At 39.0% G+C, this 15,907-nt stretch overlaps 1 protein-coding gene across 2 annotated transcripts in view; it reads left to right on the plus strand.

The window, feature by feature from the left end:
* The window catches only part of tango6 (transport and golgi organization 6 homolog (Drosophila)), a 192,549-nt gene extending 177,346 nt beyond the window's left edge, over nt 1-15,203 (plus strand). The window contains exons 16-17 of one of the 2 annotated variants that reach the window (XR_009516374.1): nt 6,080-6,193; nt 10,108-10,243. Coding sequence is in view for 1 of the 2 variants with exons in the window: in XM_059993389.1 (XP_059849372.1) it covers nt 6,080-6,193; nt 10,108-10,284 (291 nt within the window). In the remaining variant the exon portion in view is untranslated. Of the gene's footprint in view, nt 1-6,079; nt 6,194-10,107 lie in introns of both variants that reach the window. The other variant, XM_059993389.1, reaches the window with a different exon arrangement.
* Nucleotides 15,204-15,907: the final 704 nt, after the last annotated feature.

A 15,907-nucleotide genomic window follows, 5' to 3' on the forward strand; every position in this document is an offset into this window, starting at 1 on the left:
TTGGAGGTGGTGGAAGTTACTGAAGAGAAAGATGTCCTTGGTAGTGGGATCCCATAGGGATCCCTTTTTTTAAACTCCATGAAGTTGTTCAAAGTGTCTTTTGAATACTTAATTGTACTTATCTCTATAGTTTCCTCATTCCTTGCTCACCACCTTCTGAGTGGAAAAGCATGACACTCAGGTCCTGTTTAAATAGCTCTCTCACCTTAAATCTATGCCCTCTACATTTAGGTTCAGATTGGTTTATTGTATTTTGTAATAAATTAATGCCAGTCCATGCAGATGACATCCACTACCCCACCCTGGTCCATCCTCATTGTCACATTCAAACAGCTCAGTTACTGTATCTTAGTGAGACGTGAGATGGATTGGTTAGCAAGTCAAGTCAAGTCAACTTTTATTGTCATTTCAACCATAACTGCTGGTACAGTACATAGTAAAAATGGGACAACGTTTTTCAGGACCATGGTGTTACATGACACAGTACAAAAAACTAGACTGAACTACATAATAAAAAAAACACAGAGAAAGCTACACTAGATTACAGACCTACACTGGACTGCATAAGGTGCACAAAAACAGTGCAGGCATTACAATAAATAATAAACAGGACAATAGGGCAAGGTGTCAGTCCAGGCTTTGGGTATTGAGGAGTCTGATAGCTTGGGGGAAGAAACTGTTACATAGTCTGGTCGTGAGAGCCTGAATGCTTCGGAGCCTTTTCCCAGAAGGCAGGAGGGAGAAGAGATTGTATGAGGGGTGCATGGGGTCCTTCATAATGCTGTTTCTTCTGCAGATGCAGCATGTAGTGTAAATGTCCATGATGGCAGGGAGAGAGACCCCGATGATCTTCTCTGCTGACCTCACTATCCGCTGCAGGGTCTTGCGATCCGAGATGGTGCAATTTCTGAACCAGGCAGCGATGCAGTTGCTCAGGATGCTCTCAATACAACCCCTGTAGAATGTGATGAGGATGGGGGAGGGTGGGAGATGGACTTTGCTCAGCCTTCGCAAAAAGTAGAGACACTGCTGGGCTTTCTTTGCTATGAGCTGGTGTTGAGGGACCAGGTGAGATTCTCCGTCAGGTGAACACCAAGAAATTTGGTGCTGTTTACGATCTCTACCGAGGAGCTGTCAGTATTCAGCGAGGAGCGGTCGCTCTGTACCCTCCTGAAGTCAACATCCATCTCTTTTGTTTTGTTCACATTAAGAGACAGGTTGTTGGCTCTGCACGAGTCCGTTAACTGCTGCATCTCCTCTCTGTAAGCTGACTCATCATTCTTGCTGATGAGACCACACATTGGTGGATCTATGGATGATGCAGAAGGTCAATTAGGAGGTCAATTAGAATGTCATAATAGGACAATTATGTTGGAGTCAATTGTTAAGGATGAGGTGATGGAGTACTTGGTGACACAGGACAAAATCAGCATGGTTCCTTGAAACAATTTTGCCTGACATAGAAACATAGAAAATAGGTGCAGGAGTAGGCCATTCGGCCCTTCAAGCCTGCACCGCCATTCAGTATTCCAACTCAGAACCCTGTACCTGCCTTCTCTCCATACCCCTTGATCCCTCTTAAATATAGCCAATGACCTGGCCTCAACTGTTTCCTGTGGCAGAGAATTCCACAGATTCACCACTCTCTGTGTGAAGAAGTTTCTCCTCATCTCGGTCCTAAAAGGTTTCCCCTTTATCCTTAAAATGTGACCCCTTGTTTTGGACTTCCCTAACATCGGGAACAATCTTCCCACATCTAGCCTGTCCAATCCCTTTAGAATTCTATATGTTTCAATAAGATCCCTCCTCAATCTTCTAAATTCCAGCGAGTAGAAGCCCAGTTGATCCAGTCTTTCTTCATATAAAGTCCTGCCATTCCAGGAATCAATCTGGTGAACCTTCTTTGTACTCCCTCTATGGCAAGAATGTCTTTCCTCAGATTAGGGGACCAAAACTGTACACAAGGCCTCACCAAGGCCTTGTACAACTGCAGTAGAACCTCCCTGCTCCTGTACTCGAATCTTCTTGCTATGAATGCCAACATACCATTCACCTTTTTCACCACCTGCTGTACCTGCATGCCCACTTTCAATGACTGGTGTACAATGACACCCAGGTCTCGTTGCATCTCCCCTTTTCCTAATCGGCCACCATTCAGATAATAATCTGTTTTCCTGTTCTTGCCACCAAAGTGGATAACCTCACATTTATCCACATTAAATTGCATCTACCATGAATTGCGCACTCACCTAACCTATCCAAGTCACCCTGATCCTCCTCACAGCTAACACTGCCGCCCAGCTTCATGCTGTCTGCAAACTTGGAGATGCTGCCTTTAATTCCCTCGTTTAAATCATTAATATATATTGTAAACAACTGGGGTCCCAGCACTGAGCCTTGCGGTACCCCACTAGTCACTGCCTGCCATTCTGAAAAGGTCCTGTTTATTCCCACTCTTTGCTTCCTGTCTGCCAACCAATTCCTTATCCACATCAATACCATACCCCCAATATAGTGTGCTTTAAGTTTGCACACTAATCTCCTGTGTGGGACCTTGTCAAAAGCCCTTTGAAAATCCAAATATACCACATCCACTGGTTCTCCCCTATCCACTCTACTAGTTACATCCTCAAAAAATTCTATAAGATTCGTCAGACATGATTTTCCTTTCACAAATCCATGCTGACTTTGTCTGATGATTTCACCTCTTTCCAAATGTGCTGTTATCACATCTTTGATAACTGACTCTAGCATTTTCCCCACCACCAATGTCAGGCTAACCGGTCTATAATTCCCCGGTTTTTCTCTCCCTCCTTTTTTAAAAAGTGGGATTACATTAGCCACCCTCCAATCCTCAGGAACTAATCCAGAATCTAAGGAGTTTTGAAAAATTATCACTAATGCATTCACTATTTCTTGGGCTACTTACTTAAGCACTCTGGGATGCAGACCATCTGGCCATGGGGATTTATCTGCCTTTAATCCCTTCAATTTACCTAATACCACTTCCCTACTAACATGTATTTCCCTCAGTTCCTCCATCTCACTACTATTTCCGAAAGATTATTTTTGTCCTCCTTAATGAAGACAGAACCAAAGTAGTTATTTAATTGATCTGCCATGATCTTGTTCCTCATGATCAATTCACCTGTTTCTGACTGTAAGGGACCTACATTTGTCTTAACCAATCTTTTTCTTTTCACATATTTATAAAAGCTTTTACAGTCAGTTTTTATGTTCCCTGCCAGCTTTCTCTCATAATCTTTTTTCCATTTCCTAATTAAGCCCTTTGTCCTCCTCTGCTGGACTCTGAATTTCTCCCAGTCCTCAGGTGTGCTGCTTTTTCTGGCTAATTTGTATGTTTCTTCTTTGGACTTGATACTATCCCTAATTTCCCTTGTCAGCCACGGGTGCACTACCTTCCCTGGTTTATTCTTTTGCCAAACTGGGATGTACAACTGTTGTAGTTCATCCATGCGATCTTTAAATGCTTGCCATTGCATATCCACCGTCAACCCTTTAAGTATCATTTGCCAGTCTATCTTAGCTAATTCACGTCTCATACCTTCAAAGTTACCCTTCTTTAAGTTCAGAACCTTTGTTTCTGAATTAACTATATCACTCTCCATCTTAATGAAGAATTCCACCATATTATGGTCACTCTTACTCAAGGGGCCTTGCACAACAAGATTGCTAACTAACCCTTCCTCATTGCTCAATACCCAATCTAGAATGGCCTGCTCTCTAGTTGGTTCCTCAACATGTTGGTTCAGAAAACCATCTCGCATACATTCCAAGAAATCCTCTTCCTCAGCACCCTTACCAATTTGGTTCACCCAATCTATATGTAGATTGAAGTCACCCATTATAACTGCTATTCCTTTATTGCATGCATTTCTAATTTCCTGTTTAATGCCATCCCCAACCTCACTACTACTGTTAGGTGGCCTGTACACAACTCCCACCAGCGTTTTCTGCCCCTTAGTGTTATGCAGCTCTACCCATATCGATTCCACATCCTCCAGGCTAATGTCCTTCCTTTCTATTGCGTTAATCTCCTCTCTAACCAGCAATGCTACCCCACCTCCTTTTCTTTCCTGTCTATCCCTCCTGAATATTGAATATCCCTGGATGTTGAGCTCCCACCCTTGGTCACCCTGGAGCAATGTCTCTGTGACAAACCTGTTGGAATTCTTTAAGGAGATTACAAGTAGAATAGGTAAAGGGGATGTATTGGATATTGTATATTTGGATATTCTGAAGGCTTTTGACAAGGTGCCACACATGAGGCTGCTTACCAAGTTAAGACCCTATGGTATTACAGGAAGGTTACTAACATGATTAAAGCATTGGCTGATCGGTAGGAGGCAGCAAGTGGGAATATAAAGATCCTTTACTGGTTGGCTGCTAGTGAAGACTTGTGTTTCACAGAAGTCAGTGTTCCACACAGACTGCTTTTTATGCAATTTATCAATAATTTAAGTGATGGAATAGATGGCTTTGTTGCCAGATTTGCAGATGATACAAAGATTGATGGAGGGGCAGGTAGTGTTGAGAAAATAGGAAGGCTGCAGAAGGACTTAGACAGATTAGGAGAATGGGCAAGAAAGTGGCAAATGAAGTACAATGTTGGAAAATGTATGGTCAAGCACTTTGGTAGTAGAAATAAATGTGCAGACTATTTTCTAAATGAGGAGAAAATCCAAAAATCTGAGATGCAAATAGACTCAGGTGTCCTTGTGCAGAATACCCTTAAAGTTAACTTGCAGGTCGAGTAGGTGGTGAGGAAGGCAAATGCAATGTGAGCGTTCATTTCAAGAGGTCTAGAATACAAGAGCAGGAATGTGATGCTGAGGCTTTAGAAAGCACTGGTGAGGTTTCACCTTGAGTATTGTGAACATGTTCGGGCTCCTCATCAAAGCAAAGACATGCTGGCATTGGAGAGGGTTCAGAGGAGGTTCACAAGAACGATTCCAGGAATGAAAGGGTTATCATTACGAGGAACATTTGATGGCTCTGGGACTGTACTCGCTGGAATTCAGAAAGATGAGGGGGGATCTCATTGAAACCTTTTGAATGTTGACAGGCCTAGATAGAGTAGATGTGGAGAGGATATTTCCCATGGTGTGGGAGTCTAGGACAAGTGGGCACAGAGTGGGAGTAGTCTAGGATGAGCGGCCTAATTCTACTCCTGTGTCTTATGGTCTTATAGATTAGTTACAGCTATCAGCAGAGAAATGGCTGGTGGAGTTTAATCAAAGCAAGTATGAGGTGTTGCACTTTGGAAGCTCAAATGTAAGGGGATACCTAGATGTCAGGCTACTGGAAGGTGCAGAAATATTGCCACTCCTGACAAAATCAGACGATTAATTGAGAGGCCTGGGTAGGTGTTGATGAGTTCCAGGAGGTTGTCAGCTGTCCAACACCAAAGATAGCATTCACTGGTTACATCAAGGCCTGATTTTGAAACACCAATGTCCAGGAATAGAAAAGGCTACAGGAAAGTGTGAGTACAGCCCAGTCCATCACAGGCAAAACCCTCTGCACCAGTGAGCACATCTATAAAGAGCGCTGCCACAAGAAAGCAGCGTCGATCGTCAAGGAACCCACCATCCAGGTCATGCCCTTTTCTTGCTACTATCATTGGGCAGGAGGTACAGGAGCCCCACAATAGCCAGTTCAAGAACAGTTATTATCCTACAACATCGACCTCCTGAACCAGCATGGATAAGTTCACTCACCTCAACTCTGAACTGATTCTATGACCTAAAGACTCATTTTCAAGGACTTTTTATATCTCATGTTCTCAGTATTATTTTGTTTATTTGCACAGTTTGTCTTTTTTGTACATTGGTTGTTTATCAGTCTTCATAATTTTTTGTGATTCTATTGTATTTTTCATGTAAGTGCCTGCAGGAGAGTGAGTCTCAAGTTATAGTCGCATACATACTTTGATAATAAATTTACTTTGAACTTTGATTCTCTTATTACAATCTGTCAGGATTAATCATTGCACTGTAAACCATTGTTGGTGGTCCTGGTGTTCCAGTTTCACAAAGTCACTCTGCTCTCCACCCAGGTGTCAACATGCCTTTCTGCCGTCGTTAAGACAGAATGTGAAGCTGAGGTACGTCGGGCTGCAATTCACGTTATCACGCTCCTGCTCCGGGGACTTTGTGACAAGTCTCTTCAGGTGAGGGAGGAACTTTCTGTTTACAGGTTTTTCAGTGAAAAAACAGCATAGAAATGGCCAGCTCCTCCAGAGATGTCCTGAGGCTCCAGACACTGAAAACACTATGAAAATCATTGCAGATACGATGCACTGTCGAAAAAATGTAGGGTTCTCCATTTTGCACAACACTTGCTTGTTTACTTTGTGGTGGAGTTCAGGGATGTGGATGTGACTGGGCACAGGTCACTGAAGGCCAATGTGCTGACAAGGTAATAAGAGCAAGTGGTATGTAGGGCTTCACTGTACAGACTGGAGCCCAGGATTGCTCCAGTCATATAGAACCGTTTTGTTCTTTTTTTATTTATTTGTTTATTAAATTTTAGAAATTACAAAGAATAAATGTAATAGTAAAAAAGTAAGAAAGATAATACTAACCCTCCCCCCTCCCCTTAACCCTTATCTAAAGAGAAAAAAAAAGAAGAGAAAGATTGCCTGGATATCGGAGGATCCCCACATGCTCCATGGAGTTCAAAATAATTTTGATATTTATTTTTTACTTTCCCTAATTACTATAATTTTATCTTCAAAGGACCTATGTATTTAATCCTATCTTTTATAAGTATGGGAGCCAAATTTTCAAAAATATATCATATTCATTTCTTAAATTATATGTAATTTTTTCAAATGGAATACAACTATGTATTTCATTATTCCAACAATCCATAGTTAAATATAAATCAGATTTCCAACTAACTGCGATAACTTTTTTGGCTACAGCCAATGCAATTTTTATAAATTTTTTCTGATACTTGTTAAATTTAGGTTTCGGTATTGTCCCTTCAATGTCTCCTAATAAAAATAATAGTGGGCTATGTGGGAGTTGTACTCCAGTAATTTGTTCCAATAAAAGTCTTAAATTTATCCAAAATGGTTGAATTTTAAAACAAGACCAAGTAGAATGTAAAAAGGTACCAATTTCTTGATTACATCGAAAACATTGGTCAGACATATTTGAATTTAATCTATTTATTTTCTGTGGTGTTATATATAATTGATGTAAAAAATTATATTGTATTAATCTAAGTCGAACATTTATTGTATTTCTCATACTATCTAAACATAATCTTGACCAGTTTTTCCCATTAATTTTAACATTCAAATCAGATTCCCATTTTTGTCGATTTATGAATTCCTAATTTAATTATTTTCTTTTGAATCAAACTATACATACAAGATGTAAATTTTTTAATTCTTCCTTTCTAAATCAATATTTCTATTTCACTCGGTTTTGGCATCAACATTGTTTGTCCCAGCTTTTCTCGTAAATAGGCTCCTAATTGAAAATAACAGAAAAGAGTGTTATTTGATATTTTATATTTATTTTTTAATTGATCAAATGACATCAATATACCTCCTTTGAAACAATCACCTATATATTTAATCCCCTTTTGGAACCAATTATGTAAAAGTTTATTGTCCATCGTAAAAGGAATAAACCTATTTTGAATTAAAGTTCTTTTTGCTAATAAAGATTTCTTTATCTCATCATCCATATTTACCTTATTCCATAAATCAATCAAGTGTCTTAATATAAGAGATTCTTTTTTTTCCCGTATCCATTTGGATTCCCATTTATATATAAAATCTTCTGGTATATTTTCTCCTATCTTATCCAATTCTATTTTAATCCATGCTGATTTTTCTTCATCAAAAAAAAATGCAATAAATCTAAGTTGATTTGCTTTATAATAATTCTTAAAATTTGGAAGTTGTAACCCTCCTAGGTCAAATTTACATGTCAATTTTTCCAATGATATTCTTGACATCTTACCTTTCCAAAGAAATTTCCTTACATATTTATTCAGTTCTTGAAAAAACTTCTGAGGTAATTGTATTGGTAAATTTTGAAATAAATATTGCAATCTAGGAAATATATTCATTTTTACAGTGTTAACTCTACCTATTAATGTTATTGGTAACATCATCCATTTATCAAGATCCTCTTTTATTTTTTTTAATAATGGCAAATAATTTTGTTTATATAAATTTTTACATCATTATCAACTCTAATACCTAAATATTTTATCCCATTCATTTACCATCTAAATTGAGTTGCTAATCGACATTGATTGTAATTTCCTTTGGTGAGGGGTAAAATTTCACTTTTATCCCAATTTACTTTATAGCCTGATACTTTCCCATATTCTTCCAATCTAAAAGATAATCTTTGCAATGATTGCAATGGGTTTGTTAAAGAAATCAAAACATCATCAGCAAGTAAATTAATCTTATATTCTTCTTGATTAACTCTAAAGCCCCCAATATCTGAATCTGTTCTAATTAATTCTGCTAATGGTTCTATAAAGCAGGTGATAATGGGCAGCCTTGTCTAGTTGACCTCCTTAAGCAAAATGGTGCTGAAATCTGACCATTTGTAACTACTTTAGCTTGAGGATTAGTATTTAAAGATTTAATCCATTGTATAAAAGATTTTCCTAACTCATATTTTTCCAATACCTTAAATAAAAAATCCCATTCCAATCTATCAAATGCTTTTTCTGCATCTTAAGCAACTGCCACATTCATTTCCTCTCTTTTTTCTGCCAAATGAATAATACTAAGTAACCAAGTTATATTATCCATTGATTGTCTATTTTTAATAAAACTTGTTTGATCCATATGTATTAATTTTGGTAACTATTTAGATATTCTATTAGATAAAATTTTTGCTAGTATTTTATAATCCTTATTCAACAAAGAAATAGGCCTGTATGATGTTGGTTTTAAAGGGTCTCTATTTTTAGCAATGCAGTTATGATCGCTGTTAAAAAAGATTGCAGAAGTTTATGCATTCTTTCCACTTGGTATATTAATTCCATATTTGGTTTTGTTCTTCACCAACATTGTACATACTTGCTGAGAAGGAATGTGAGAGATATTGGATTAGATATTGACTTTGTGGGAGAAGCCTGAGAGTGGTAGTAGATGGTTGCCTCTCTGACTGGAGGCCTGTGACTAGTGGTGTGCCACAGGGATTGGCGCTGGGTACCATTTTGGTATGTTTGTCATCTATATTAATGATCTGGATGATAATGTGGTTGACACCAAGATTGAGGGTGTAGTGGACAGTGAGGAAGATGGTCATGGCTTGCAGCAGGATCTGAACCAGCTGGAAAATGGCAGATGGAATTTAAAGTAGACAAGTAAGAGATTTTGTACGCTGGTAGGACCAACCAGAGTAGGTCTTAGACAATGAACAGTAAGAGACTGAAGATGTAGTAGAACAGAGGGATCTGGGAATTCAGGTCCATAATTCAATGAAAGTGGTGACACTGGTAGGTAGGGTCATACAGTAGATCAAAATATTAAAACATACAGTGAAATACATCATTTGTATCAATGACCAACACAGTCTGAGGATTTGCTTGCAACAGTCTGCAAGTGTTGCCATTTATCTGGGGCCAACATAGCAAACCTACAAGTCACTGACTCTAATCTGAACATCTTTGGAATGTGGGAAGAAACCCATGCAGTCATCAGGGAGAACATACAAACTCCATACAGCAGCGTAAATTGAACCTAGTTTGCTGGCACTGAAAAGTGTTGTGCTAACTGGCACAATACCATGCATCAGCTCAGTTTCTTTATTTTGGGTTTTCAACATTTGTGTTGTCTTTTATTTCTCAGAGCTGGCAGCTCGTCACAGCTGAAAGGTGGCGGAAGGTGAATGGGGATTCCTCATCACTTTGTTAATCCATGTGTTTACCTTTCTGCCTATGCTACAATCAATCCCAATTAAATTCCAATCCAGACCATCTGCACACACTCCCACCCCTCTGACTCCCTGTGTATTCACCCCCTCCCCCCCCCCATGCTACCCTTCTCAATTGTGCTGATGTGAAGCTGGTGTTGACCTGTTGTTCTCCTCATTCCAGGTCCTGGGTGACGTCTTGCGTGACCTCTACCGCTTGCTGAAGTTTTCAGTGCAGAGGGACGTGGATGAGGTGGTACGACTGCATGCACAGTTGGCACTGGAAGAATTGGATCTTGTTGTTAGAAGGGCTCTGTTTCCAGAGGAGAAACTTGAGAAAGAAATCACCGTCCTTCCCTAACCAAAAATTCCAGAATGCTGTTGTCAGCTGACTTGCACCATTCCTAGTGCAGAGACTGACGCAACTGCTGTATTTAACCTGTTACTCGTGACTGATTCTGCCTGGCATGCATCAGGTTACTTCTTGGTTGCAACAGATTTCACAGACCCCACACTGTCGAGACTCACTGGGTTAACCCCACCCCCTCTCTTCCGGTTCAGCAGACTCACTGCAAAGTTCTTTGGGATGAGTGTGTGTGGAAATATCAGTTCAGTGCTAGCAGGGCTGCAGGAACCAAGACTGGGGATGGGAAGTTGGAAACCTGTGATTGTACTGTGGGGAAGAGTGGGTGCTGCAGAATCACTGAGAGTCTGGAGTTGATCAGAGTTTACAGCTATCTGGTGATCAGCAGAGATGAGATCATGCTCTTCATAGGCAGCCGCACACTCAGTGAAACCCTGGCATTTGTCTGTGCAGAGAGCATGAATGGTCTTCCCTCTCCACTTACCAATCCCTGTCCGTCCCCGCTGAGGGCATGTTATCTTCTTGCTAACACTGAGTTTACAGGAGTTTTGCAAGATACTGACCCCTCACTGAACCTGTGACCTTTCTAACCTGGAGTGATTGCCCATAAACACCCATGGACATGTATCATCAATCCCTTCCTCCTCACAGCAGGCTCTGGACACCACATGAAGGAGGTCTGAGGAGGAAGCATGTTCTGCTGAAGATGGAAACTCAGCTAATAACCTACAGCTGGTTTGGTTTTGTACAACTTCTGGTTACAGGGAGCAGTGTGATATGTGTTCCCCTTGGCAGCACTTTGTGGCTTATAGGTGATCAGGTTGCTTAAAACCGCAGTACAGTCCCATCCTCTCCCAGCAGTCTGGTCAATGGAGCAGGCAGACACTTCTCCAATGAGTGAAAGACAATGGAATGTAGATCAGAAACACAAGAGATTCTGCAGATGCTGGAACTCCAGAGCAACACATACAAAATGCTGGAGGAGCTCAACAGTTCAGACAGTGTCTACGGAGAGGAACAGACAGTCGTTTTGGGCCGAGATTCTCCATCAGGACCTGAATCATTGACTGTCTATTCCTGTCTGACCTGCTGAGTTATTCCAACATTTTGTGTGTAATGTAGATCTGAACTGTGTCAGTGGATGATGTAAGCAGAGTGGGCTTACACAATGTGGTGTAGTGGATTAGTTTGGAGGCTGGATCTAATGATACGGAGAGAGTATATGATCCTATGCTTGCAAATATTCTGTTGGTTAAACAAATCTAAAAGACAAATAGTGATGGAGTGGTACAACACAGAGACAGGTCCTTTTGCCCATCTGGGCCAATCCCACTCCCACTTGCCCACATTAAATCTGTGTCTATCTAGGCCCTGTTGTTTCAGTATCGAAATCTGGCCAGCAGCTGCAGATATCAACCAACATCACTGCCTTTTACAATAATGTGTTTATTGGGATCTGGGTGGGAGCGACCAGGCTAACACTGCCACCTCATTCAGTTCCAGCAGTGCCAGTTCCAGGGATTAGAGCCAGTGACGACAGAGGACTTAATATTTTGGATCAGACTGTATGTGATTTGGAGGGAAATATACAGGTGATGATGTGCCACTGGATCGTAAAGACTTTTTCCTTGTGGATGAGGAAGGTTGTTGGAGGCTGCAGTTGCAGTGGTCGAGGTGCGTAATGAGTTTATGTTGTAGATACTTCACTCTGCTGTAAGTCAGGGAGACAAAACCAGTGGGACTGTTGTGAGATTTCCTGTTTCTCACAGAGACTCCGCTGCAGGGAGCCACCCCACAGTGAGGGTGAAAAGGTGATCAGAACAAAAATTTCAGTCTGCCGCATCATCCAACAGCAGTTGAGGTACCAATTCCAATCCCTCCAAACAAGGGGGCTGATATCAAACCTGACTGGCCTAACTCTGCCAGGCAGGAAACAAGGAAAAGCCACTTTGCCCTCACCACACAACCTGTGATAAGAATGACCTGTACATTGTCCTGCTTTCAAGATTGTTTAATGTAATTTCTAGTACACAAGTGTAAAGGAGAATGAAATAATTGTTTCTCCGGATCTGAGGCAACACCAACACTAAGATAAAGAACACAATAATATAAATACATCAGATAGCTTATACAGTATACAGAAATTGATTGTATGTCCATAAAGTGACACTAGGCACAGGAGTGTCTCTACAGAGATGACTGACAGGAAATGATAAAATAGTGGTGGTTGGGGTGGGGAGGAGTGGGTTAGTGGGTGAAGGTGTTGATCATCTTGACTGGGGAAAGTAACTGTTTTTGAATCTGGTGGTCCACTTTTGAAACAAGGTCAGTCTCCATACTGACGTTGAGCATTATTGTGGTAGATGGACACCTGGGAGCTCAAGCATCACGGCATTATGGATCTGAGGATCCACTACATAAGGAAGGATGGAATGCTGCAGCTGTTGGATTTAAATCCAAGGCTGGTGGATTACCAAAGGCAACTACATGTAATTGTACCTTTACACAAGGCATGGAGCATTGCTGTTTCTTTGTTTTTTTTACGAGGCCGAATTGTTAGCTCAACACAGCACGGATGGGAAGTGTACAAGGGAGCCAGCCAGATTTGAACCCGGGACCTCTCCCATTAGGGTTAATCCATGCACCACTGGCCGGCTTAGGTACACATGGACCTGTCACGGTAATGTAAATATCTAATCAGGCATTAGGGTTAGCAACTCAATGCATAAAAGCATGCAGACATGCTTTTGTAGTTGCTCAGAATGTTAAGAAATGTGATCTAAGTGAGTTTGACTGTGAAATGATTGCTGGTGCCAGATGGAGTAGTTTGAATATCGCAGAAACGCTGATCTCCTGGGATTTTCACACATTAATATACAGAGAACAGAGCAAAAAATCCAGTGAGTGACACTATGTGGGAGAAAATGTCTCACTAATGAGAGGTCAGAGGGGAATGGCTGGACTAGTTCAAGCTGATAGAGTTACCACACATTACAACAGTGTACCAAAGGGATTGTATATAGTGTACTTTGCAAATAAAATTTACTTTGAACTTTGAAATAAGGCTGTAATCAGTAAAGAACAATGCTAATATTATCTTTGCACAGGAGACCCATATCAGGAGGGAGGATAATCAACGTTTTTTTAGGTTCTGGAAGGGTCAACAATTTCATTCGAATTGTACCGCTAAAATTAGGGGTGTGTCTATTTTTATAGATCCCTCAATATCGTTTACCCATCATGAAATTATCTCTGACCCACAGGGTAGATTTTTGTTGATAACTGGCTTACTCTTCCATCGGAAAGTTGTTCTAGTTAATATTTATGCTCCAAACTTTGACTGCCCTGAATTTTTTAAACGTTTATTTACCTCTCTTCCTAATCTAAATGAATATATGTTGATAATGGGTGGAGATTTTAATTGTTGTTTGAATCCTTCGATGGATAGATCTAAACCTATTCGTACTCTTCCGAATAGATCAGCCCTACTTATTAATTCATTTATGGTTGACTCGGGAATTACAGAAATATGGCGGTTTTTGAACCCTAAAGATAAAGAATTTTCATTTTTTTCACATGTATATCATAGCTATTCTAGAATTGACTTTTCTTATTGATCATCGGTTATTAACGGATGTTATTGATTGTAAATATGATTCTATTACTATTTCGGATCATGCACCTTTGAAGTTATCTATTAAGATTTCGGACTATTCCAATAATACCAGATCTTGGAGACTTAACGCTACTTTGCTTCAAGACCCAGAATTTATAACTTATATAAAACAGCAAATTGACTTGTTCTTTTCTACAAACTGTACTGAAGAAATCGACAGAGGAATACTTTGGGACTCTTTTAAGGCTTTTATTCGTGGTCAAATTATCTCATATTCTGCTGGTAAAAGAAAACAAAGATATTTAGATATTGCTTTATTGGTGGATAAAATCAAGGAAATTGATAAGATTTATTCCGTGACTCCTACCAAAGAACTTTATAAGAAGAGAGTTGAGCTTCAAATGGAACATAGTTTACTATTATCTTCTTCAATTGAAAATCAATTAATTAGGACCAGGGCTCAATTTTATATTCATAGTGACCGTACTGGTAAACTGTTAGCTAATCAATTAAAGGCTATCTTGACTAAGCGACAAATTATTAAAATTCGCAAATCAGACGGTAATCTAACTACTGATCATAAAGAAATTAATAATACCTTTCAAGATTTTTATAAATCTTTATATCATTCAGAATTTGATGGTGACCAGTCCATGATAGATAATTTTTTTAACAATTTGAATATTCCTAAACTGACTGATGAAGACCATAGCCTGTTAGATGCTCCTATTTCTATGGTGGAAATAGGAGAGGCTATCTCATCAATGAATTCAGGGAAAGCTCCTGGTCCTGATGGTTATATAGTAGAATTTTTTAAAACTTTTTCTTCTTTGCTTTCTCCTTGGTTATGTGAAATTTTTAATGATGCGTTTGCTAAGAAGAGATTACCTCAATCTTTTTATGAAGCTAATATTTCTCTAATTCTTAAAAAAGATAAAGATCCTACTTTATGTACATCTTATCGCCCTATATCACTATTAAATGTAGATTCTAAGATTCTTACAAAAATTTTAGCTATTAGATTAGAAAAAGTACTATCTCAGATTATTTCAGAAGATCAAACTGGTTTTATGAGGAATCGGTATTCCTTTTTTAATGTTAGAAAATTGATTAATATAATTCATACTTCACCACCCACAATCCCAGAATGTGTTATTTCATTAGATGCTGAAAAAGCCTTTGATAGAGTTGAATGGATATATTTATTTAATACATTGAGAAATTTTAATTTTAGTCCTAACTTTATATCATGGATTAAATTAATATATCATAAACCTGTCGCTTCTGTTTTTACAAATAACTACAGATCCTCTTTTTTTCAATTATCTCGTGGTACGAGACAAGGCTGTCCCTTAAGTCCTTTATTATTTAATATTGCATTAGAACCTTTAGCAATTGCTATTCGTGAATCTCCTAATATTTTTGGTATTACCCGTAATGAGAAGTTATACAAATTATCTCTTTATGCTGATGATTTGTTGTTATATATTTCTGACCCTGATAGGTCTATTCCTGCTATTTTATCCTTGTTGGTTCAATTTGGTACTTTTTCTGGTTATAAACTAAATTTAGATAAGAGTGAATTATTTCCTTTAAATGCACAAACTTTATTGAGTGATAGGATACCATTTAAAGTTGTTACTGATAACTTTACCTATCTAGGTATAAAAATTACCAAGAAATATAAAGATTTATTTAGACTGAATTTTTTACCTATGCTTCATCAAATTCATCAACTTACTACAAGATGGTCTCCTTTGTTTTTATCATTAATTGGTCGGATTAATGCTGTTAAAATGATGATTTTACCGAAATTTTTATACTTATTTCAAGCCCTACCAGTTTTTATTCCTAAATCTTTTTTTGATAGCATTGATTCAAAAATTTCCTCATTTGTGTGGCAAAATAAAAACCCTAGGTTAAGTAAAAAGCAATTACAAAAATCAAAAAAAGATGGTGGTTTAGCTTTACCCAATTTTAGATTTTATTATTGGGCAAATAATA

This window comes from Hypanus sabinus, chromosome 17, assembly GCF_030144855.1.
Source record: "Hypanus sabinus isolate sHypSab1 chromosome 17, sHypSab1.hap1, whole genome shotgun sequence".
Classification (NCBI taxonomy): Eukaryota; Metazoa; Chordata; class Chondrichthyes; order Myliobatiformes; family Dasyatidae; genus Hypanus; species Hypanus sabinus.